General features: G+C 41.6%; 1 protein-coding gene across 7 annotated transcripts in view; it reads right to left on the reverse strand.

The window, feature by feature from the left end:
- Positions 1-27,500, reverse strand: part of LOC135222628 (probable nuclear hormone receptor HR3) — a 437,120-nt gene that overhangs the window by 86,921 nt on the left and 322,699 nt on the right. For 2 of the 7 annotated variants that reach the window (XM_064260746.1, XM_064260744.1), the window contains exon 1: positions 24,478-27,189. The exons of 4 other annotated variants lie outside the window; for them this stretch is intronic. In XM_064260746.1, coding sequence (XP_064116816.1) covers positions 24,478-24,637 — 160 coding nt within the window. In that variant the 5' untranslated portion in view covers positions 24,638-27,189. Of the gene's footprint in view, positions 1-24,477; positions 27,190-27,500 lie in introns of those variants that run through there. One more of the 7 variants, XM_064260745.1, reaches the window with a different exon arrangement.

The raw sequence follows: 27,500 nt of genomic DNA on the forward strand, positions 1-27,500 counted from the left end.
CTGAATGCTCGAAGAATCGTCGCCCGGACACCCTTGATGAAGGCCAAATTTGCGGTCGAAAACACGAAAACGTTGCCCTCAAGAAGCAGCTAAATACGCAACAAACAAAACAGAAGGTGGTCAACAGTTCATTGGCCCAGTGAACGCCTATAACCGGGAGAGGGAGGTTGGGGGGACGGTTGGGGCGGGGCGGGAAGGAGGGAGGCGAGACGCCGAGAGACAGAGAAAGAGAGAAAAAAAAAAGGATGAAAATAATCGCAATAACTGTCTCTCAGCCGCAGATGGCGATTGAACAAGGTATAACCCCCATTGACGAGTACTTCTGCCTCACAAGAAGTCTCACACCAGACGAAGCATTAAACGAGAAGGGCTTAACGCCTGGATCAAGTGAACGAGGAAAAACAATCAAGCAATGCATCCGTGAAACGCTCGGTTCAATGTCCCTTCTCTCTCTCTCTCTCTCTCTCTCTCTCTCTCTCTCTCTCTCTTTGGTAGTTCATTCAACGATCTGTCATATTTACGTATACTATTTACGATAACTGGAATACGTCAAGGCTTACCAAATCTCAAAAAATTAGTAATGCAACAGGGGGCTTCAAAGGTTGTTCCCCGCCAGTGGTACCCATAAAAAGGAAAGGGACAGAGAGAAGCGAAAATACAAAAAAAAAAAAAAAAAAAAAAAAAAAAAAAAGAAGAAGAACAATCTTGATCATTACCCTGTTAGAGCAAAATCAACAAATATACAACACACGGGAGGGGGAAGGCGTCTAGTTCATTGGCCCAGTGAACCTCCTCCTACCTTCTACCACTCCCAGCCCCTCCCCTTTCCCTACTACCTTCCTCCACGCTCACACAGCCCCTCCCCATCTGCTCCCCCCTCCCCCCACCCCCCTCCCCCAATCATCTTCTCTGCCTGGTGGCGGACTCGGCGACACAAGAAGTCGACGACGAGCTAAAAGCCATAGCCATGTCACTGACATCACCATCTAACACAAACACAGTTGAACTCGTAGAAACGTGCAAACGAGCCCTACGCGTTGCTATAGGCCTTGGGCCTCTTCAGTCAGTGGCACGTGTTTGCACGCGTGCCCACATAGTCTACAGAAATTTAAATAATTTCGCCCTTTATGATAGAAAGAAAAAAAAATCAGCCATCGTACTACTCAAGTTGCAAATAATTCTGGGTCTATGAATTAAAAAAAGGAGGCCATTCGATTAACCCTTGGAAATCTAGGGCAGGTTAACAAATCGCAAAGCGGGCACAGCTGGTAAATAGGCCTTTAGGCCTACAATAAAAGCCTCTGTTGCCCTATCTCCAATGCCCTGGGTGATATTTCTCTGTCGCCACCTGTCTGCAACACATTTTTGGCCAGGTAACTGAACGGGTATCATATAGCAATGCGAACCCCTCCTCCCCAAACCCCGACAAGCCACCCCTTCATGGCCATAGCGAGGAAGCTCCGATGAATATATACGTCATCCACAACAAGTATTAATATCTTGTCAGTACTAGCAGGTAAAATTACCTGTTAACACTATTTCTGAAATTGAAAATAAATCTTGTTTAATCTACTGCAACGGTTACAGCCATGTTCTGTGTAGCAGTAGAATGCATTTTGCTTTGATAAAGGAAAGGCAACTTTGATGGGTATCGAAAGGTAACTAGATTGATGCTCAGATAATCTACGTCATCAATGAACACACAAGACTGGTATGTTGTCAGCAAATTAATTCTAGACAGCGTGGGCATAAGCAGCCAGCAAGCTGGTTCTGGGTATCGAAACCGACGCCCTTCACGAAGGAACCAAGATGATAGATTCACAGCTGAAAACAAACGGAAAACTTTCCCCGTTTTTAGATAAAATCATGACTGGGAATCGAAGAAGAGTTCTACCACCTCCCAGAAGTGATACGTTTGTGGTGTTATTAAGTTCTTTGGGTATGATGACCAGGCCGGGCATTTTCGCACTGGACTAGCATGTCTGGCACCTGGGTACGGGACCTGAATTGGCTGACATGTTGCATGTTGAGATCCTTATTTGCATACTGATATTGCAAGATGATTCTCAGTCTCTCTTGCAATACGATCCTCCTCCTCCTCCTCCTCTCTCTCTCTCTCTCTCTCTCTCTCTCTCTCTCTCCGTTGTGTACGAGTAAGAACTATGAAAGCAAACTCAATTTGACAACGATATAGTACTATGAAGTTACGGTTAACACGAAATAAATGTCTGCACTCGCATGACGGCTGCCTTAATAAGCAAATACTCCGACTTCTTAACGGTAAACTTCCTTCAGCGTTGAATCATTTCCGGTGTCAATATTACACGAGCCAGTACGATATACAGTTTTATATATATATATATATATATATATATATATATATATATATATATTATATAATATTTGTGTGTGTGTGTCCGTGTGTGGAGAGAGTATTTACACGTACGTAAACAAAAGTTCAGTTTAATAAGTATGTGTGCATATTCGCATTAAAATGTCACATACGAGTATATTACTGAAATCTTGAGAGTAAAGAAAAAAACACGAAGAGAGAGAGAGAGAGAGAGAGAGAGAGAGGACGATTGAGGAAGAGGAGGAGGAGAATGGGGAGAGAGAAGAGAGATGGGACGAAGAGAGAGAGACACCCCCCCCTGACACCCCGCGCTAGAGAGAGAGAAGAGACCAGCGACAGAAGCGATAGAAGAGAGAAGAGGAGAGAGAGAGAGGTCCGAGAGCGGGTAATGACTGTAGCTAGCTGCCTGGGGGTTCAATGAACTCAACAGCAGTGCGCTCTTCCACCATACATACACATAAAAGACTTGAGACCCTTCTGCGGCCTTTTCAGCGCCTTCGCCGTGCATATCCTTCAGACGAGGCCTAAGGGCACCTCCCCTCTCTCATGCGCGCCCGATGAGCAGCGAAACCTGCAAGAAACATCTCAGCAAATGAATGACGAACTTTGCTCTTCTTGCCTGACGGCCTCGACTCAGGGGTCAATGACCCGCCTCACTCGCAACCAAAACAATTGCCGTAATACACTTACAAATCGTTACTCCGGATTTGCTCCCGCGCTAAGTATAAACGATGCCATTCGCGGGGTTTTCCCTTTGCAGAAAGCCTCGTTGTGGAATTGGGGAAATAACTGGTGTTTTAAATAAGGAAACACCTCTTCTTACGTCAGTGGTAAGGCTTAGCGCCGGTGCCAGAGAGGAAGCATTACATCACCTCCTCAGCCGCTGCTATTAACTTGTGAAGCTCTCAACAGAATTCAACCGAATAAGGATTTTGCTTTTACACCGGGGAGGAGTGTTTCGGATATGTGTGTGTGTGTGTTTCAACTCTCTCTCTTCTCTCCACACACACACACACACACCAACACACACATATATATATATATATTATATATATAATATATATATATATATAATAAGTTCTATATATATATATATATATTATAGATGAGCTCTTCTTTCGAACTAGACGAACATATATTGCTATTCACTTAAGAACCTCGCTTTTCATGCTAAATAGAAAAACAAGTACAACCATCACGGACAATATTCTTGTAAGGCGTTTAAATTTAGCCATACACACGTACACGCACACTACACAAACACACACACACACACAGGTGATTAGTCATTCATAGACCTTGGGAGGAGTCCTGTAATTACACAGGAGCACCACTGTTACCAACATGCATCACACTCGCACACATCAACAGCTCGCAACACTGTTGCCAACGCCGGAATCCTGAGACAAGTTAGAGGAGCGCTCTTCTGCGCTATTCTTTCAGGACTCTATTCCTCCGTGTGGTGATGCCGTTCAGCGGAAAGTAGTACTGTTGATATGTAAAAGGGAAATACAAGTCACAAGTCTCTACAAGGCAAATAATATTGAGAATTGTAATGGCCATGATGTCAAATAGACATCTAGTTTAGGAATAAACACATTATACACAAAACATCTATATGTAAATATATCTATATATAATTTATATACCTATATAATCATATATATATATATATATATATATATATATATATATATATATTATTATATATATGTGTGTGTGTGTGTGTGTGTGTGTGTGTACACTTCCTCTCATGTACGGAAAGAAATCAGGGATCTCTGAATGAACTCGTAGATATTGCAGAAATATAAAGCCGCCCAACTCCTGCTGTGACCAATTTATCCTCGATCATAAATTAGCCTAATCTTATCCAACAGATCGCTGTCTTATCAGAGATGAGGTGTGCTAAAGCACTTCAAAGTGACTCGACAAAAAGATACTCTGCTAGTAAACATTCTTTTTTTTTTAATCGAGTTTGATATGGGTTGGTTAATATTTTCCAGAAAAGAAAAGTCTTTCTTATTCGAGTTTGTTAATATCTATCACATGTCAAAATGATTGTTAACTAGAACATAATTAAAGTTGAATGTTTTTAAGCAGTGTTAGAGGGAGTTTCATCTAGAATTTGAAAAAGGGATTCGATAAATAAACAAACAAATAAACAAAGGCCATGAAAACGTCTTGAAGTCAACTCTGTCAATTTCCAAAAGACTGAACCAGCCTTGGAATCGTGACGTCACAAAAATCACGACTGACTGGAAGCCCTGGCGGCCAATGACACCGAGCTTGGAAAGCCAGCCCCGAATAAAACAAGAAAAGGGAGAGACGAAAAAAGGGGGTGGATTTAACCACGAAGGAATTGATTTAGAGTAAAGAAAAAAAAGTGAGAGAAAGAAAGTCAGAAAGAAAAGTCTGGAAGCGCAAATGCAAAGAGGGGGAATGAATCCAAGACACTCGGCAAATGTCAGGAGTCACTATTTTTTGGACCTTTGTTTTCTTGTGTATGTGTGTGCTTGAGAAATCGTTTTTCCCATTTTTTTTTTTATAAAAAAAAAGATACTGGTTGATCATTGATAACCATTTAGAGCAGGGAGTTTTCGTGAATCCTGAAACACACGCTACTCTTAAAAAAAAAAAGGTATTTCTGACCCTATTTGCATATATGACGATTAAGAGAATTCCTTTGCTGTCACATTAAAAAGCAAGCATCTTCAGCTTATATTATCATAATCATTACCGACCCCTTAAATGTCACGTGACCGTATCGTTATTTACAGGGAGAGCCAACCAACGGGTGTAATTATCACAAACGAACGCGTCAACACTACATTCAAATATCGGCGCCGGTCGTAATTAGTTCATTAACATTAATCGTATTCATTGGACTTGGGCGATTTGTTACTTTAATTGACAGTTATGGCGAAGTTCTCTTCAGCTGTTGCTGGAGATTTTCTTCGCGGAGTTTGACACAGATAGATAGACAGAGAGAACGATAGATAAGAATACAGAAATAATTCTCATATATTCTTCAAAGGATGTACACATTTTATATATATCATACACATACAATACATATAAATATGTAAATATATATGCGTTATATATTCATACATACGTATATGTACATATATATAAATATATATAATATATATATATATATGAGAGAGAGAGAGAGAGAGAGAGAGAGAGAGAGAGAGAGAGATTTGTCACTTAATTAACACTGTGAAAATTCCAGACCGGGTGAAAATGAATGAATCACATACATACTCGATATATGTATAATTATCCAGATAGCAAGATAAATGAGGTACTAGGTTTACGAGTCCATGACCAACCATCCTTTCCACGAACTCTCGAAGTAGAGAGTATCCCCTTAACTGAAAATAACATAAGGGTCACCTGAAGTGACTTCAGATCAAGCGCTGGGACCTATCAGGTCATTCAGCGCTGAAACGGAAATTGACAGTAGAAAGGTCTGGAAGGGTTTTAACAGGAGGAAAACATCGCAGTTGCCCTATGAATCAATTGTCAGGAGAGGGTGGAAAGTAAGATGTAAGAAGGAGAATATGAACGGAGGTACAGTGATAGAAATGAAAGGGGGTTGCAGCTATGCAGCTATAGGGGTTGAATGGCCGCTATAAAAAAAATATAACTTGAGTATTACCCTCAATGAAGTAAAGATTCTTAAGATCGTTTGAAATTTGTTTTGCAAATTACGTTAAAACCCTAAGGATTATCTATAATGATACAAAAAAAAGCTATTGATTACAAGAACACAAAAACCTCAATGATTGCCTACAATGACTTTAAAAACTTTAGTGAAACCTGCAATAACTTAAGAGTATACATGATTTCCTACAATGACTTAAAAGCCATATGATTACCTACAATAACGTGAAAAACTTATTTACCCTCTACAATGACTTAAAACCCTTGATGACTACCTACGATGTCTTAAGACCCTTAATGATTACCTGCGATGACTTCTAAACCCAAGGATCACCTACAATGACATAAAAAAAAAACTTGAAAGAACTCCAAGGATTACCTGCGATGACGTAAAAAAAATCCCAAGGCTTACTTACAATGACTAGGCACCGTATAATAAGGTCAGAATAATCAGGAGAAGGTCCCAGAAATCACGATCCGGGAACCGCTAAGCCACCTAGAGCCCCCCACCCCCCCCCACCCCCCCCCCCCCCCCCCCCCCCCCCCCCACACACACATTACCCCTTTCACCCCCCTCCCCAACCTTCATAGAAAAAAAAAAGAAACGCACATATGTAAACAAAACAAATTGCTTCATCATCATAGCCAGGCGGTATCGCCTGTGGGCTGCCGGGATGGTGATGGGAAAATAATTCGTTTAGGCCAATATGTGGGAGAGAAGTCTTTTATTCTTCCTAAGCAGGTGAATCGAACTCGCCCTCCCCCCACCCTCCACATTCGGGTTCCACTGGATGCTAAAGACCCAGCCTATAAACAGACGCAGTTCATTCACAATGTGGCCTAATCAACCTTGCATAATGAATCGATAAAGGAACATTCCCGCGCACGGGGTGGGAGGGGGTTTGTGGGGGGGGGGGGGGGGGAGGGGCTTAGGGGTTCGTGTGTGAGTCAGCTGGTTCTATTTGCCATAGGACCCGTTACATCCAGTTAGAAGCCGATTTACTCCGTGTGTGTATATATATATTTTTTTTATATAGGTCAGAGATATCTCTGTCGTTTCTCCTATTCATTTCTTATTTATAGATTTTCTTTTTTATTTTGTTTCTCACTAGCTGCACTGAATGGCAAAACCACACCTGCAGCATTACTTTGAAGGATCATCTCAGTAGCAAGAATGCGCTACGCAAGCGAATTCTTGTTGCCGGATAGTACTATAGAAATGGTACAGAATAGTACTATTGGAAAGCTACTACTGCTACCACTTGCAATAATAATAATAATAAAAACAAAGCCAATGACACAAATAACAATGAAAAACTTCCAATGTCAGATTACCTCCAGTAACCAAAACATTTACATGAAATTTACTGAGCCTGACCAGGACCGAGGAACCAAAAGAGAGCTCACGATCTCCCCACCATTCATTCAAACAAAACAGTTGAAAAAAAAAAAAAAAAAAAAAAGGCAAAAGAAAGCTCAGATACTAACTGAGCAGCTCAAGTGACCCAGTCCATTATTCACTTAAATTATTCGCCCTTTTTAAGATTTTCTTTTTATCTTGAAACTGTTTCATCTGCCCGTTGTAGGTCTAGGGAGGTGCTGCTATCGCTCGCTCCCGCGTGCAACACAAATACCGTATAATTAAATGACTGCGCTTCTGCAACTTGTCATTAACGTAGACTCCAGAGCTGCGTTAGCGTCCTGCTTCTGATGTTATATAGCACGTGCTAAGAAAAAAAAAAGCTACTTAAACCCTCGCTCTTCTCAACGTGCTATAACAAATGCTCAAAAAAAAAAAAAAAACCTGCGTTAACGCCAAGCTCCTCACACCGTTCTATATAACAAATACCTAAAAAAAAAATAAAAGCTGCGTTAACGCCTCGCTCCTTATACCGCGGTATATGATAAATGCTAAAATAAAAAAATGAATAAATAAACGCTCCGTTACGTGTTATACGACAAATACTGAAGGAAACGCTGTGTTAACGCCTCGCTCCTCATATATATATGATAAATGCTAAAATAAATAAATAAACGCTCCGTTACCGCGCCGCTTCTTATGACATGTTATACGACAAACCCTGAAGGAAACGCCGTGTTAACTCCAGGCTCTTCCTAACGCGCTCCATAAAATAATGGTTTCGCGTCTCGGATTGTTTCTTATCAACTGCTACAGTATCTACCCGCTTTCCTGAACTCTCCACTTCAGAGGTGGCTGGAAGGGAATGCCCAGTTCTTTCGCTGCGTCCACAATACGGACAAGACAGGTCTCGATCAAAAGAAAAGTGACATGTAATTCACGATGTAAATAATAGTATTTATAGTCTATATATACACACAAATACAATTATATATATATATGTGTGTGTGTGTGTGTGTGTGTAGATAAAAAAATACTATTTATATCTTAACCTTTTTTTTAATCTAAAACTTTTTTTTCTCGACGTAGCGAAATTATATATAAAATACTATATATCTATATATATATATATATATATATATATATATATATATATATATATATAATATAAACCAGATATATATATTAAATAAATATATATATATATATATATATATATATAAATATATAATATACTAATATTATTATTTACTTAAATAAGTTCGAAATTTAAGTAAATAATATATTATTATTAGGACTGTCAAGAGGAAAAGATCATAATGAAGAAAATTATTAACCCGTAGTTGTACCCTCCCACCTTTACTGGTAATTATTATGCTAATAATAACAATTACTATTATTATCATGATAATACACGGAGTGCTGCATAAAAAAAGGAGCAAAATAATAAAAATGTTAAGAAATATGTAATACCATCAACGACGACATTGTAATCACAATGACTAATCTATTTAGCAACAATGCATTGCAACTTATCCCTTGGAGCAACAAACAGATAAATAAATCCATTAAAAAATAAACGACAGCCTTCAGAGCTACACGCTTTCAATGGTGACTTATGAGGAAATATGTTGACTGCATTGCAAGAATTCTCTCTCTCTCTCTCTCTCTCTCTCTCTCTCTCTCTCTCTCTCTCTCTCTCTCTCTCTCTCTCTTGTTTTAACGTGATTATATTCTATTAATAGCTCATCTGATTGTGTTAAGAGATCTATTTAAAGACTTTCTTAGAAAAGACAGTTTAAGGTAATTTTTTTTTTTTTTTGTATATATACTATATATATATATATATATATATATATATATATATATATGTGTGTATGTGTGTGTGTGTGTATATATACATGCATATATATGTATGTATGTGTGTGTGTGAGAATTTACATAGATATTTAGATAGACTAGACATAAAAACAGTTGGGTGGATGAATAAAAACGTGCGCGCTATACATCACAATGCTTGACCATGGACACACGCACGCACAAGCACATCCTCCCACGCAAGCAGTAGACGGAGGTCCACAGTATATCCCCCCCCCCCCCCCCCCCCCCCCCCCCCCCCCCCCCCCCCCCCCCCCCCCCCCCACCCCCCCCCCCCCCCTACGCGCTTGTGTGGGTACGGTATTGATTCTGTTCCGTCTGAACAGTAATAGACCGAAGGGGAGACAGCGTAAGAGACTTAGAATTTATTGCCAATGATTGGCATATTCAAATCCGTGTCTAAAATAGCGTCTGAGAGAGAGAGAGAGAGAGAGAGAGAGAGAGAGAGAGAGAGAGAGAAGGCGGTGACAGGGAGCGAATGAAGTTCCCCTTCCAAACCTAATTACATGAAACAAATGATAAAAAGCGTTGTAAAACGTTTCGTTGTCTTCATAATGGCTTTCACTGTACAGATCAGGGCAGAAGGAGGATTATGTTCTTGTTTTACTGAAGTGTCTCAAGAACGAGATGGAGAAGCCTTCTTCGGGAAAAGAAGTTTCCTACTTCTGTTTTTAGACGTGTGTAGGAATCGCGCCTTGCTTTCGCATTTTTACATGAATAAGAAAAGAGATATGATCTTCCTCAGTAAAAAAAAAATGTCTATGACCTGGATGTAAAACAAAATAAATAATTTTTTCACGTTCTTTAAATGAGTGGAAAACTTCAAAATACGTTTTTCCTAAGAAAACTTTCAATTCTCACAAGTTAGTTAGATATATAAAAAGGCACTACATTAACTTTTACCATTATTCTTAAAAAAAAACTGAAAAGGAAATTCGTAATAAAACCCAAATTTCTTTCTTCTAGAAGCATAAAATACCAAAATATTTTCCTTTCACATCTGTGTAAAAGCCATCTCATTTCTCTTCTTGGACATTCGAAAAAAAATCTTTATTTACATATTGTCTATTGGTCTAATTATGCCTACACACAAAAATCCTTGTAGAATTATATTTGACAAGGTGAAACCTGGTTTCCCTACAACCCCTCAACTGATAATAAAAACAAAAATAGCCTTACATATGGTTTTACAATTGCATATATGCACTTGCAAAATTTGACTAATTATCAAGTGATGACACGTCAGTCGGTGACTTTACTTAAAGAATAACACATATCCACACACATACACACAAACGAGACGGTAGCCACTGCTAACATCAACCTTTTAACTAGTAAATCATTTCAACAACAGAACATAAATTAAGCAGAGTGAACAGAGAGAGAGAGAGAGAGAGAGAGAGAGAGAGAGAGAGAGAGAGAGAGATGCTGGCGGCCGCACCTCACTGAATCTGGCGTCGGTCCAATAAATCATCATCATCGCCCTCTGTCAATGAAGGTTTACTTACTATTCGCTAAATATAGGACAGCGGAAATCCATTAATTGATATAGACTAGAGGCTCTCGAGAAAAGTGGCGGTTATGAAGTTACATCGCTCGTAAGAGGTTGGCGAGAAGGTGGCCGCATACAAGCTAAAGTTTATAGGCTGATGTCCTCAAGAAACGAGGCGAGTAAACAGTGACTGATTAATATCAGAAACTCTGTTCGTACCTATGAGAGTAATTCTTGGTAGCAACTGGTGTCGTATCTTTGGCAGATGAACAAGTCTGTATCAGTGTATATATAATCTGCAGGATGTCATTAAACTTCAATCTTACGTATTCTGAATAACCAGCCGATCATACACAAGTTATACATGAGCAAGTAACTATCGTATTCATTAGCATGAAAGTAAGTTCCTATTTCCGAGTGGTATTCATTTGCAAATATACAACGAGCTCATAAACGCTAGACCACGTAACGTCAGCTGGTCATACACAATGCCACTATTTATACGTACACACGCTCGCAAAACTCGTACACACTATCTGGCATACACAACGTCCGCATTTATATATGGAAGTATGTAAATATATATATAGTATACATCCCGCATATGAGAATAACCTACCTAGTGAAAGCAGTCTTGCGTCACATTTGACAAAGTTGTTGACAACAGGTATTACGAAACCAACCCAAGCGCATGATTCATAACACCAAACTTCAACTTTGTATATTTGCAAGCGATAACTGCATGATAGGTGACACTTAACAAATAAGGATTAAAAGCGCCTTTAATTACGAATATCTTGAAGTCAGTGACAGAGCAACGGACTGTATTGGGCTAATGGTCTTTTATTTTTATTTTTCACAAAAGCGTGGCGTAATTGCAACGGTCAGACCCAGACCCTGGGGCATCATGCCCTGGGGTGCAGAGTGGGCAAAAAGAAGGCAAAGACTAATTCGCGTGGAATGTGAAAGTCTTCTGACACTGGGACAAGTGTCTGGCCATGAGGAACCTCTTAACATCAAAGGAACCTTGTGTTTTTTTGCAATTCTATTCTTCTTAAGTCTGGCCTAAAACCCTGGGTACTTTTTAAAAGCTCTTCTTATGATAAGATTACGCACACACTAAAACTCATTTGCTTCAGAGCCAAAAGGAGAGAGAGAAAAAAAAAAAATAGACCAGAATAATAATTATAGTTTTTAAATGGAGCAGTGGGAATAATTTATGACATTATCTAATTGTCAGTGTTCCAAGCAATCGAAAAGCTATTAAATAATTATTCGTTTTGCATTTGCACACACACACACACACACACACACACACACACGGGGAGGGAAGGGAGTGGCTCAGGAGCAAAACATATGTGCAGAACTGCTTAACTAATAACGAACTCCATGTATGTGGTTAAATACACTGATACAAATTTATCGAAATAAATATAAAAAAAAAAAAAAAAACTCTTTATGGGCCACCGATTTCCAAATTCCATTGTGATGATATCCGAAGATATGCGTGTAATGCCAAAGTTTTCCGAACGTAATGAATGTAACTGTAATAAACTTAGGCTTATGCTTCATACATCAAGCTGAGCTTTGATTCAAAGCTTAAAAATATGTTAACTACCGGAAATCAATGAGCCCGCCAAATAACATTCTTTGCACTTGAAATATCACCACAAATAAAGCTTACGTTTAGTCAGTGTCTGCTCTATAATAATAATAATAATAATAATAATAATAATAATAATAATAATATAAGAAAGACAAGTATGAACAGAGACTAAAGGGGCCTTGATGTAACAGGCATTGAGGTTGGGAAGGGGAGGAGGGAATAGCTCTCACATGGAGGGGAAAGGGGGGAGGGGGGAGGGGGGAGGAGCGAGCGAACTAATTGTGAAGGGGTTTTTTGGGTGGGAGGGGGTGTGGGCAGGGGGGGGGGGGGTGTTTTGGGGCTGCTGAGGAGTAGGGAGGGGTTGGGGACGGAGGGGACTGGGTGAGGGGGAGGAGTGTTACAGCGCTCTGTAAGGTGGTCGAACGCTCTATCAGGTCGTTGCTCCTAGTACTAGGGAGGCAGATCGAAACATTCACACGTTTGTTTGTTTCTTTGGTGCCGGGTTCAAACTCCGTTTGTCATCCTTTAATTTTGCATATATTAAATGCGCTTTTCGTGGAACTTCAGTGGGTAGATTGCGCATGTATGAGCATTATTCGTTATTGCATTAATCAATACATTCCGTTGTTGCTATATGTGGATTAGCCCCCTCCTTACTTCTCGTACGTATACGGGGTTTGTTGCTAAGATCTCTCTCATCTCAGTCTCTCTCCCTCATCTCCATCGAGATCCTTCTACACTCTCTCTCTCTATCTCTCTCCTCTCCCCCTCTCTTCTCTCTCTCTCTCTCATTTTTCTGCTGAACCAAAACAAGTTTTATATCCCAGAATTTTTACCACAACACCTGCCCTGAGTTGTTTTCTGAAATATTGTTTCGGTATTTGCTAACACTGTGTATCTGTTTGTGTGTCGGTATAATTGTATGTGCCCTGTGCTATGTACTATTTACAAAGCGGAGGTTGTAAAAAAGAAAGAACCACACCACAGCATCCGCTAGCAATCACTCATAAGCGCGCAGTCCGTTATTTGCAATTCCTATTTCACATTCCTACAACAGCCGTGAGGTATATGATAGCCGTTTCCATTTAGATGTTCACACACAATGATTCCTGTGTATTTATGAAGTCGTCTGCTATTTCACTTCAGATATTCAGACAAGAGTATTATTCCTGCGCTTTCCGGCGATCCAAGTACGGCAGTTTAAACCATACAATAAGCATTCTATAACAGATCCCTTAGCAACTCGAGACTGAGGAAATGACGAGGGACAGTGATAAAATAGAATCTCGCTCCGAGAGAGAGAGAGAGAGAGAGAGAGAGAGATAAAACTCTAGTGATATCCCAAGTAGTACCACTCTCCGAGACTGCAAAGACCGCTGACGCATCAACAATATATATATATACATCATAATATTATATATATATATATAGATATAATATCTATATATATATATATATCTTGTAAGTTGTGAAAAGGGAATTGAATGGAAAGGGGAGAAAAATCGACGGCAGCCAAAGGAGACAAATGGAGAGAAGGGCATGTGTGTGCATAGCAAGGTTTCTTACCAGAATTATCGAATACTGGCATCGACCACACAGCACAAGAACTCTGAGCAACATACGATGGCATTATGCCAATGGCAGACAGAAGGACTGCTCTCTCTCTCTCTCTCTCTCTCTCTCTCTCTCTCTCTCTCTCTCTCTCTAAGCATATAGCATAAATAGACACACTGAAGACTTGACACATAGCCTAGGTCCTAGGAGAATGTCCACTGGCTTGGACGACCGTAAGCTCCTATCATGCAGTTCAATTAAGCGCTTCTCTCAAAATTTGAGAGATACCACCGTTTTATCTGGGTTTATCTCTCATTCTGCTCTTATCGTCATTACGTACCGTTATCGGTCACAACGAAAAGGAAAGCCGGGAAATTATTGTTCGTTGTGTTGTGTTTCTGAGTGTTCCACAGCAACAATGGTTTATGCAAATTCGTCTTTACTTCTCTCTCTCTCTCTCTCTCTCTCTCTCTCTTTAAAGTAGCGCAGGAAACGAAAGGCTTAAATGGACTCTGACACCTATCCGTTTGTGCAACTGACCTCTCTTGCCATAATAGCTTTGTTGCGATTTAATAGAAGGAAGACACGTCTCACCACGTGGTAGCTGGATGCACTGCTAATGGTAGTACTATCGCATCTAACATTTATTAGTAAATTGGAAACAGCTGATGGGTTCATGTGTTGACGCAATCACTGTGATTGTTTAACATTTTGTGCTTGAGGAGGACGAAATCAGTGACTTTATGTTTTCGGAATGCTTGAACCTCGGGCTTATTTTGAGACACGGAGTTCCAAGAATATTCCATAATAATCTAACTATATATATATATATATATATATATATACTATATATATATATATATATATATATAGACCTACTCTACCATGCAGATCAGAAATCTGATGCCAATAGACCTACTCTACCAGGCAGATCAGAATCTCATGCCACTAATGTATCAGCATAATTGCATTGTCATTTTACATATTCGTTAAGTTTTCCATCTGATCGCCTTTTCAGATGGGTGGCATAAATCAATTGTTATGGCACTTGGTACTATCTTTCACAAACACTATCTTTACAGAAAAATTGAATTCCATAGTGGCTATGCTATGATTAAGTTACCAAAAGCTTATATTCAGACCTACTGGCCCTTGCAAAATGCACGCCTTGCGTTTGGTATTTTGGGTATAGTCCCTGTTGTGAACAAATCAGACCTGGGACAATGACCAACATATCTCTAACCTTCCGCCTCCCACCTCCCCCCCCACCCCCCCCCCCCCCCCCCCGCCCCCCCCCCTCCCCCCCCCCCCCCCCCCCCCCCCCCCCCCCCCCCCCCCCCCCCCGCAAACCTCAACAAACTCGTATGTAAATGGCCATAGACCCTCCGCAACCTCAAAACGTTCATTTCGGTCACCCTGGCCGACCATTTTAATGCCAGAGATTTTTCTTTTCCGTCCGAAGTTTTGGGAGATGGATAGGAGGACCCTCCGGCTTCCTGCAGATAGAGATATCCTTCCTTCCCTTTCCCAAGGGTCCTAGGCCACAAGAACTACCTGCGACCCTTTGGATGCCTTTTCCTTCGACGGAATTCATCCTGCCTACCAAAGGCGGAGAGGACGGACAGGCCACTCGGGAAAGATGATTGCCTCCCTCACACCTCTCGGTCCGCCATGACACAAAAATGGGACGAAGTCAGAAGAGTGAGGCAACTGCCCTCACCAGGCGTCGGGTCAACATCCTCACATGAGCCTCCTCGATATCATGAATTACATAGCAATAGCGTCAGCCAACGCGCGTTGGGTCATAAGAGGTCATGCGAGAGTGTGTGTGCTCTAGGCTGAATGCGTGGCGTGAGACGAGGTCACTGACCTCCCTCGGCTCGAGGAGCGAGGAAGGGAGCGAGAGTTCGATATCAAGTTGGCATGATCATGCTGACCTTTCCTGGTGACGTCACCGCGTGAGAGAAAGAGGAGGAGGAGAAGAAGAAGAAGTGACAGAAAGAAGTACGCCTGTTCCTAGGGGCAGTTGTATGGGAACAGTTAAAGAGTGGAGCCATTAATGGCCGAGACGTCATGCAAATTATACACACACCCTCTCTCTCTCTCTCTCTCTCTCTCGTTTAAGAATACGGGGAATGTAATTACAGTTGGAGTGTAATGAATACACTTTGCATGTAATCATGCTTCGCTTCCTTATGTGCGGCCAGAATGCAGGACAGATTAAAGGAATTGCTTCTCATAAGTTTCTTCGAATCAGAATCTGACGTCCACGGGAATGGGAACCGGAAGTAAAAGTTCTCATCAACCATTCAATGATGTGCTCTCGGACAGAACAAAATGAAAATGAATAACAAAGAAGAGTCAGTAAAGGAAACAACATGAAAGCTTTTGAGTGGATGGTAAGTCATCTATTGGTAGGTCAGAATGAATAAATAGAATGTAGGCCAGAGGTCAAGTGCTGGGACCTATGAGGTCATTCAGCGCTGAAACGGAAATTGGCGGTAAGGAGGGTGCACTATGAAACAACTGTTACAGAGGGTGGATAACAAGATGGAAGAGAGAGAGAGAATATGAACGGAGGTACGGTAAAAGGAATGAGAGAGGTGCACTGACGACACTACTCGACTACGGAGTTGGTGGGCCAGGGTCCAGGGGTCCTTACCAGGTGCGTTATTCCCTCTCACACCTTGCCGTGGGCTGCCTTTGGGTAAAGGCCTATGCTGGCATAAGACTAGACTCATCTAAACCAACTGACGGCAAGCTGAACCAACTTTACCACATTGAAGGAGAGGCAGCCTAAAATAGCTTCATGCCAGAAGCCATATGCCACCCTCGCACCCGGAATAACTAGTGCAATTACTAACTGGCAACGGGCAGCTCGAGAGAGGCGCTGCAACGTTGCAATTATTTTTTAAAAATGGGAACAATGGCACTGACCGGCCTCGTGTGAGGTGTAGTACATTCCGCACTTCCATAAAACATCGACGTGGCCCCCCGGTGAAATACGCAGCGCAATTGCGTAGCGGGCGTATAGTATTATGCGTAGCAAATGCTGGGCTTCTATGTATAATAAACTAAAAATAACTTTAACGTGACAAAAGCATTCCATGTAGCAAATGCTGGGGGTTTGTTTACTTCAAATAAGAAATGGCTCAGATTTGATAGAATGTCAGAGAATTTGTTGAAACACGAGGAATAGGAGAGGTTTAAAAAATGTAAAATTTCAGAAAATGTCCAAGAATCTATGATAAGAATTTAATTTAAAATGTGATATACCAATAAGCAATAACATCAGAAAATGCACAAGAATATATGTCAAAAATAACATACCAAAAAGTTTTCCTAAAATTGTAATGAGAAAACAAAAACAAACGGATCCTCTAAAGATATTACGAAAATGGAGCTTATCCATCAAGTCCGGCCATAATGCGAAATGCGTCTCTCTATGATTTACGGCGGGGGGGGGGGGGGGGGGGGGGGGGGGGCACCAAACAGCGAAATGCAAAGAATGTGCGCGGGGTCAACGCCCCCATTAATGGCAACCCCCCGGTGAGACATGCTCAACCCCGAAAATGCTAAACCCCGGACCCGGAGAAAATGATAAAGGTATATATAATAAAGATCTATATATATATATATATATATATATATATATATATATATATATATAGAGAGAGAGAGAGAGAGAGAGAGAGAGAGAGAGAGAGAGAGAGATTTGTTTGTGTGTGTGTGTGTAACTGTAATAGCCACAATGCCCTCTTAACTTCACTCACATATAAAGTATTATATATATTATTAGATAAATGTAACGAGCGTCTGAGAGAGAGAGAGAGAGAGAGAGAGAGAGAGAGAGAGAGAAGAGAGAGGGGTGGGGGCAGCAAAAACTTGCGTGATGAAATAAAAGTGGGAAATGTCCCATAAATAGCCTACTAATTAGCAAACGCGCTAAGGATAGCCACGATGTTTAAAATGAACACCCAAATTGCTCTTCAATATTCCAAGAGAAACCGCCAAATGCTTAGTTGGCGGCAAAGGCTTCATTTGCTTCATTGGATCGGTTCTTATTTCCCCTTTTGTAAAGTAGGTCCTCATGTCATCCACTTTGAAATGTTCTGTGAAAAATATAAGGAATAACTTTCCATGCCAATTTCCAGCTTGTCAAGTCCAAGAATCTCATAGGATCCCAGATGATCTTACAAAGTCGTAGAGTCTCATAGGATCCCAGATGATCTTATGAAGTCCAAGAGTCTCATAGGATCCCAGATGATCTCATGAAGTCCAAGAGTCTCATAGGATTCCAGATGATCTTACAAAGTCCAAGAGTCTCATAGGATCCCAGATGATCTTACAAAGTCCAAGAGTCTCATAGGATCCCAGATGATCTTACAAAGTCCAAGAGTCTCATAGGATCCCAGATGATCTTACAAAGTCCAAGAGTCTCATAGGATTCCAGATGATCTCACACAGTCCTAGAGGATCTCGCATATTCCCAAAAGATCGTAATGTCGTAGAAGATGTTCCACTCTCAAAGTACTTCAAAGTATCCCTGAGGATGTCAAGAGATCCCCAAAGACCCTCACAAGGTCCCAGATGGCCGCCTTACAGAGTCCCAGAGCCTAAAACGGAGGCATTTTTCTTGTCCATTTCGCGTCAATTTAGGATCAAGAGAAGTAATAAATACGGGTCTTTTCGTTTAGTAAATTACAAGGAATGGAATGCTCAAATCTTACCCAACTCTTCGTACCCCTGATATATCCTACTAATGGAGAATGATAGTACTACTATACGGCCCAATATGGTACTTTCATTCTGCATGTTTATGCAGGGGACAGCAGTGAAGGGGCTAGTCCTGGGCAAAAATAAACATGGAGTTCATGTACAACCATTTTAAATTTCACTCTTCATTGTACTAGTTCTTCTTCTTCTTCTTCTTCTTCTTCTTATTATTATTATTATTATTATTATTATTATTATTATTATTATTATTATTCAAAAAGAGCCAACAGTCACACGGGGTAGGCATAAAAAAAACCCATAAACTTGCAATGCAAGTTTCCAGACTGTTCACATGGGATACAAGAGTAAACGGAGAAGACAATAACGAATAGAGATAAACAAACGATTACTAAGTGCATCCATCGACTCTGCTAAACACGACTCGAACTATTTCCTGTCGTAGGTGAAAATTCATGATGACGTTGCAAAAGGGTCTGTCTTATCCCGATGCACGGGACACCTCTGCTGATACGAAAGAATAGTTGACGTAAAACTATGACGTCTCTCTTTCGTAATAGGTGCTGGTGATTAGGAAAGAGGAGATTGAGTACTTTCATTACCGAGGTCAGTCAAAAGTACCGTTGAAAATTAGAAAAAATTAACCTTCGTGGCAGAAAGCTTCTCGTGGTTCTGTTGACTGGAATTCACCAGGTTTAGCTGGGTAAAATTTTGAGGATACCATAAGGTGACATTTACTAAACTTGAGTTTTTAAAAGTTGATATTTTAATATTTAGTTTAATTAATCGTGGTTATTTACATGATAAGACCCGAATTTATTACATTGGCCTCTGTGATGAATTTTTTCTTCTTTTTAAATTGAATGTGACGAAAAAATGCTCATTTTTCGATGATTTATGGCAAACCCTAAAGATATGGTGTAAGAGATAAGAGGAAATATAAAATAACAGAAAATATGATGAAAAAGTAAAATGCAATAAAAATGAATAAAACATCATAAACTTTGCACAGTATCCAAGAGCAATATTTCTAGTTAACCTAAACTCTAACAGAGGACTGGAGGACTCATGAGCAACATATCTAGTTAACCTGACCTCTACTAGAGGAGGTGGAAAGCCCAGAGGCTCTGACTTCGAATTCTCCTCTTTGTCTACGAAGAATATTTTCGGCTACCAGCCGAAGGATGTCTGACTGTGGGACGACTTCAATCAAAGGAAAAGAAATTCTCTGGAAACCTGAAACAACGAGATGGAACTCCCCCCGAACGCACCCAACGAGGCAGGAGCCACTACTCCATCAGGGAAATTCACCTGTAGTGAAAACCTTGAGACGAGTACCATGACATGCATTCTGTTGTACAGCGTTTGACGAGGGTACATACAAGAACATATGTGAGTCATGGACGAGTCCATAGACTCTGAAAACCACTGAGCGAGTCCCCAAAAAACTACTTAGATTATAAAAGATACTATAAACATTTTTGTGATCTCACTTACTGGTAGTGTAACAATTCTGTTACCTGAGAAGTACACGGTGGCATTTAAAAAAAAATCAGCATTATTCATTCCTCCCTTCCTTTAAACAGGAAGAGGACGTGCCCACCAATACTGCCAAATTAAAGTCCTGGAAAAGCTTCAAAGAAAGGCCGTCTCCCGCGAATGGCGGCAGTACAGTGGTATGAGAGTCGTGACCAAAGTTGCCAAGTGTTATTTTGATAAACCTGACGCCGTCATAGCCAGCAGTATCGGTGTGATTCGTCTCGGAAGAGAAATCTTACCATGACAAAGGTCGCAGTTGCGTCCACAAGCGACTGCAAGATGGAAATGCAATAAAACAATAAGTTTGCTATCGTTACTTTTCCACGACACTCCATAGAAGAGAGGGAAAAGAAGCGTCTCAAGTCTTCCTTCCTTCTGGACTTGGGGGAATCTCAGGAGAGAGAGAGAGAGGAGAAGAATAGAGATGAGAGAAGAGAGAGAAAATGGGGGGGAGGGGAAGTAATCCTTCGATATGGTGCGACGACAAAACACTTCCTTCAAATCTTTCCTCGTATGGATAACTCCTTCCACTTCGAGAGAGAGAGAGAGAGAGAGAGAGAGAGGATTACTGGGGCTACTACGGTTTCAGGTCCCGTTATGTCGTTAGGGTCCTGTGCTGGAGGGAACGGCGCCCGGAACCACAAAGGGAAGATGTTTCTTGCATAGGAGAGGATCCTTCAATAAACTTGTACTTCTATGTACACAAGGGAACGGAAACCTGACGAAGTGCGCGCGCGCATACGCCCATATGTAAATAAAAGGATTTAATTTACCATTAAAGCATAACTCATTATAAATTCTAAATCCATGAGAAAATCAAAAGGCAAACTCCTATCTTGTTATGGCGAAGTCTTGAGTTCGTAAGATATTGTCAGATTACTGCAATATTGGACATAGAATACTCTCAAAATTAGCCTGCAAGGAGAGGAGAGAGAGAGAGAGAGAGAGAGAGAGATGTTGCTTTATACCAGCACCAGATATTGCTCCTTTGAGCTGCACGAGAGAAAGAGAGACTTAGGCAGTGGGTCTTGTTGACCAGGCAACAAGCCTTGGCTCCTTTTCTGCAAATATACAAGAAGGAGAGAGAAGAGAAGAGAGCGAAGAGGAGAGCGAGGAGAGCAAGAGGAGATAAGATTCTACAAATTGTGTGCTTTACAGACTCACGATAGTTATACAAGTTATGTGAAGGACGCTCCTTGTAAGGCAACCTGAACCTGAGACACACACAAACACATCTATCTCCCCATCAGGAACCGCTGACCGAAGAACGTATCACTCCAGAAAGGAATTCCTTTCGACCACAAGAAAAAAGCAATAGAATCACAGCTTGCTTACCATCCTCCCTCCCCCTTTCCTCCAATAAACCTCCGCAGACTCCCCTCCCCCCTTCCCGAGGTCATATAACATTGGGTAACTAACGCCATAAAAATTGGTTTGCATTTTACAGTTAGGTAACGTTTATTCCTCAGGTATAGATCACAAGTACTCTGGTGAACCTCAAGGAAATATTCTCATGGATATGTGAGACATCGTTCTCCGACTTGCATTCAGTCCCTAAATGTGTAAATAAACGAGGCAGCTTTGGAAATCTACAAAGTAAATAGGTCACACAATAAATAGTATGATGATACCAGTTATCATGATATACAAACAGAGAGCGCAAATAGTGCTAGTATTTCTCGATTTCTCATTAGCTGAATACACACACACACACACACACACATATATATATATATATATATATATATAGATATATATATATATATATATATATATATATATATATATATATATATATATATATATATATATATCATATATGTATATTACTCACCAGTTCGGCTAATACAAAACATGTCTTTAAGAGGAAAAGTAAAGTAAAAAAAGAACTGGGGGGGAGGGGGGGGTGCCCGTTGTAGAAGGCAAAGAAAGAGTAGAAGAATAATATGAGGAACACCTCTCAGAGAAGACTCCCTCTCCTCATATTGCCTCTGATCTTCTCGCCCTCAGGAAATGAGGGTTCGCGGAACACGCGGCAAATTCAATCTTGGGAATAAGTGCGATAACTGATGTTGCCGATCTTGATAACATCATCATGATGACGGCGCCTGCGCTAACCTGCCCTCCCTATTAGGCGCTGTCTCCCGCTGCGTAAATTAGCAGCGTCATGAAGTTACCCCGTGTCATTTACTCGTACGCACGTCAATGCGTAAGCAGCAATTAGCGTTCGTCTGCGCTCTTTAGTCGAACGGCGATCGCCGCCCACCGGATGGGTTGGGGGGTGGGCGCGGGGGAGGGGGGAGGGGGAACGAGGAGCACGTGCGTGCGTGCGTGTGTTTCATTGAAAACACACCCACGCATTCTTTCACATTGCACAGAATGCGGAGAGGAGAGAGAGAGAGCACTAATAACTATATATATATATATATATATATATATATATATATATAGATATATATATATATGTATACACACACACACACACACACACACACATATATATATATATATGAGAGCAGGTGTTCGTGCATGAGCGCTGTCCCAAAATCAACAATGCTCTGTGGGTCGAATCAATACGAGAGTCACAAGTAACAAGTACAAAGAACGGGGCCCAGACAATGACGCAATCACGATTATCTCCCTCTACCTTCTAAATTAACGTCGTTTGTTTGCTTTCTGAATCGTCGTCATTCGAGCGACGTTCTTCACTGAAATACTTTGCATGTTCAGACATCTATGTCGTTTTCAGGTTTCAGTGAGAGTTCATTGACCCCTCCTCCCTCACTCGGTGCGAGTCGCCTGACGAGACTTCCTGCACCCAAGACGTGGAGGAGGAGGAGGAGGAGGAGGAGGCGGAAAACCTGGCTCAGGCCTGGAGCTAATAAATATATATTAATGCCTCCGGATCAATTGAAATGGCAATGCGCATTCTTTGAGGAAAGGATACTTATGTATGAGTGGACATCAATACATTGAGTTACATGACAGACATTATACCTTGGAAGGGGGTCTATGTGCCATAAATCTCTCAAGAAAGTACCGACACTGTCTTCTTCTCAGTAAAATGGAAAACAAACACTACACGGGGCGCTCCACGACACAGAGGAGTCAGCGCTCGAGTTCATTAACCTCTATCAGGTTTCTAGAATTACAAGTCCATTAAGACATTTCCAAATTTCTCAAACCGTGTGGGTCATGCTAATGCTGCATATAGGCTCTTCTTGTACACCAGGTACAGGCTTGACGATGCAATACTTAGAATGAGTTGGCCTTATGCCAGCACGGACTCTCTGTTCCCGCAGGTATACCCCATGAGAAGTTAAGAAACGAGATGAACGTGTTACGAAAATGGCAATAAAGAGATGAATGAATAGACACATACGTAAATAAATAAATAAATAAATAAATATATAAATAAATAAGTAATCAATGCCACGCACAAGAGTCCTTTCACCTCAACATAAGACTGCTCAACCCTTTAGATATAATGGTCCACATCAGCTTTAAAAAGGACTCCTTGATTCACGTTAGCAGATGCATATGAATGGTCCAATTCTTATTCTTTCACAAAAGTCTACTTATGAATATAATTTGGATACTGATGACATAAAATGACTCGAAGATGAAAGTTGATTCTCCACACATTTTAATGGAAACATCCGATGATGTAATAGTAATGAAAAACCTCATTCAAATGGCACATCAGCTTTAACAATACACTTCATAAAGTATTCTTATTTAAATCTTTCTGAGAGAGAGAGAGAGAGAGATTAAAGACTTTTCCATTAACTGTGAAAGTGACGAACAACAAAAAGATGAAACTCTCGCAATATGAAGAAAAAACTAACAGGCATTTAGGAAATAAAACAAAAGTGTAATATATATATATATATATATATATATATATATATATATATAGTATATATATATATATATATATATATCATTGGGTGTTTGAATAATAAAACGTCATCCTGAGGAGGTGTAGGTCCATAAGTTACAAAACTTTAAGTATAAAAATAGCACTGGGTGTTAGAATTACCAGAGGTCAACCTTATAAAGTAGGTCCCCATAAGATCAACTTTAAGGAAAAGTCAAGGAGTTAATAAGAGGGGTTATTAAATGTGTCAAAGAATGAGTAGCCATCCTTAGAAACAGGTCCTTAGGAGGTTAGCAGTACCAAAGGACACCCTCAGGAAATTCTAACATTTAAGAGTAGGTCCTTACGAGGCTAAGACTTACCGACACTTTTACCTTAAAATCGAGAGAACAGAATTTCGCGATATATGCACCTTTACCTTTGATGGAGTTTGACTTCTTCTCGGCCGAGGACGAAGAGGGCGGCCGGTTAGTGGGCGTGGGAGTAGAGGAGGAGGGCGTGGTCGTGTCCACCGCATCGCCCGTGACCTCCCTCTCCCAGCCCGGCCCAAAGATCTCGCTGAGGAGATCCATCTTCGTCAGAGATTCCTCGGGGTTCTTCAGCAGGCTTCCGAAGTCCCACTGGTTTCGGTTTAACGGCTCCAGTTTGAAGTTTTGTTTTTGAGGCACCGCAAAAAAGTTTGATTGAAACAAAATTTGTTTCCCCCTCTTTCTTCTAATAGAAACGGTACATAGACCTAATGCCCACAAAAAAATCACACACACACTGAACACTTCTTATTCTTTAATAATTTTTTTGAGGGGGGGCCACTTAATACTTATAATGTAGTAATTATACTAAAGTCCTCCAGTTGAATTATTTCCACTTTTGTGAGGACTAATAGGCACACAGGCAACACTTTATAACCTACCTGTGTTATGTACTTGGACACGGGTTTTTATTATTATTATTATTATTATAATATTTTCCTAATACAAAAATATTTTCTCTCTCTTATACTTCAGGCCCTCGGGCCATATATCACGTGACAGATGACCTATTACAGATCATCTCTGTCAGTCTTTCAAGCGCATTTTCACCTTATATGGAAAATCATCTCTTCTTGGACGCAGTGTCTTAAACAATCTACGAAGGGAAGCACCACCAGTCGCTTAAGCACCGTGTAGTACATATAATGAATGAGTTTCCCTAAAAATAGCTTTTATTCTCTAAAATCTATTTGATGTAAATGATAGTCTTCCTGAATCCACAACCGCTTGTTGTGTAGATTTTCGGGTTACAGCAACTGCTCACGGGGCACTGTTGGTTGGAGAACATGCCACAGATTAGATAAGAGGTTTTGCTGGGCACCGAACTCCGTCAAAGTGAGAAAGAAAAAAATAAAAAAATAAAAAAACAGAGCTTCGGCTGACGGACGTTCAGAGACTATGCTGACGGGAGAATGACTCCATAAAACTCCCTCGCCTCCTTAGAGGACACACGAGAAGTGTTGAGATGTTGAGGAAACCGGGTGGGTGGGTCAGCGAGGCATTCACAGCCTATATTGCTGTTGCAACAACGCCTTCAGGATGTGCTTTTCCTTGCACTGACTGATTGGAGGAGGAGGTAGAGTGGGGTGGTCGGGCAGCTCTTGCAGTTGCAGTCAATTAAAAAAAAAAAAAGAGAGGCCGTTGCCGCGAGAAATGCGAAGTGCCAGGCAGTATGCAACGGCTGTAGCACGGGCTGCAATGTTAGTACTATGACTATCTGCGAGTCTTCCTCCTTCTCTCACTTTAGCAGTGGTCCGGGAGGGGTGAAGTATTACAGTGGTGTGTAGGATCCTCGAAGCGTGAACAGGTACCGTCACTCTAGTAACTGTAAATTCACCTCAGACCAACAACAACACACACACACACACACATACTAACACCTTCTTCCTCTTGCACTTTGCTTATTTGTATCTTGGACGTTTTCAAGTTTCTTCAGAGGGGGCCTTATGCCCGTACACTCGGTCAATCCTCGTGCTTGAGACTGTGCGGGGTACGTGAAGGAGTGTGGGTGGTGTGTTGTTTGCGGGCGTGCGGGCGTGGTAAGTGTATGAGACAAGGGGTGTGCGTGGTGCGCGCTGCTCGCAGCTTTGGGGGTCAATGAACCCTCTCCACCTCACACTCGCACAGTAACACTGCAAAACACCAAACTTGCGAGGTCCGTCAAAGGGCTCCCCAACGCCCCAGAAGAGTTGCAGGAATGCTACGAGGGTGTCCTAAGGCCTCCTGAACGACAGCCAGGCCCTTGGAGATGGGCGTGAGAGGGACTTGACGGGGGAGGGGGCGAAAGAGGGAGAGACCGACCACAAGGCCGCCTGCACCACGGTACCGTGGCGCTTCTCTTGGGGGTGAATGACCCTCCGCGAGATACTCTGCTCCGGACCCTCGCAACACCACCGCCTCCTCGCATGTAAACAATGATCTTCTTCTTCCGTGTCCTTCCCAAGACAGCCGAGGGGCACCTCTGATTGCCTCGCAGACGGAATTTTCCTCGTAGGGCAAAGCGGAGGGGCGCACTGTGGCCAAAAGCTTGGGTGTTCGCTGCACTGGGGTCACACGTGTTCTCCTGGCACTGTCATGGCCCCGCTCGCAGGACGGCAGAGACCGAATATATTATTGCTATTGAAACACCTCGTTTTTCATCCACTTGGTTGACACTTGATCGTGTAGGATTGATCGACTGTTTTAGCACTCGAAGGACACAGCACCTTTAGAACCGCCCTCTGTTTAGTATTGCACCTTGTTACGTAAGGTCATGACTTGCCAGGGGTCATTGACCGCGCATGATTTTTCCACTCGTACACTCTCACAGTCGGGCGGCACTACTTCACCAAAAGTATAGCAGCGTTTACTCTCGGCACGGTAAAAGTCCTGTAATTCTCGCTGTCACAAGTCCTTGGGGCGCTACATAAACACAAACGGGCGATCCCAAGACGAGCTGGCGAAGGAGGGGGAGAGAGACAGTGTGTGCGAGAGAGAGAGAGAGAGAGAGAGGTAGGGAAGAGGAGGGAGAGTGAGACACCGAGCACGTCAGACCGGGCTAGTAAACCAAGAGCTCGCGCACAGGGGACTCTGTTCGGGTTGATGGCCGCCGCAGTTCTGACGGCACTGGGTCAACTTCGAGAGGAAGTTACCGTACTACTCTCTCACGCACGCACGTACGTACGCACGGACGCATTAACGCACACTTACCCTACACGTACACGCGCGCACACACCCACACACATACGTACACGCACCCATAAACATCATCGGACAATGACTCACAGAGATCTCAAGGCATCAAAAATAATGCATCGACAGCTTCACCTCGACGGTGTAACTTTTTAGAAGCGCTACCATTTGCTTGGGAGGATGAATGGCATTTCAGCCGTTTGTTTGTTTGTTTGTTTGCTTGCTTGCTTGCTTG

This window comes from Macrobrachium nipponense, chromosome 8 (genome assembly GCF_015104395.2).
Source record: "Macrobrachium nipponense isolate FS-2020 chromosome 8, ASM1510439v2, whole genome shotgun sequence".
In the NCBI taxonomy this organism is placed as follows: Eukaryota; Metazoa; Arthropoda; class Malacostraca; order Decapoda; family Palaemonidae; genus Macrobrachium; species Macrobrachium nipponense.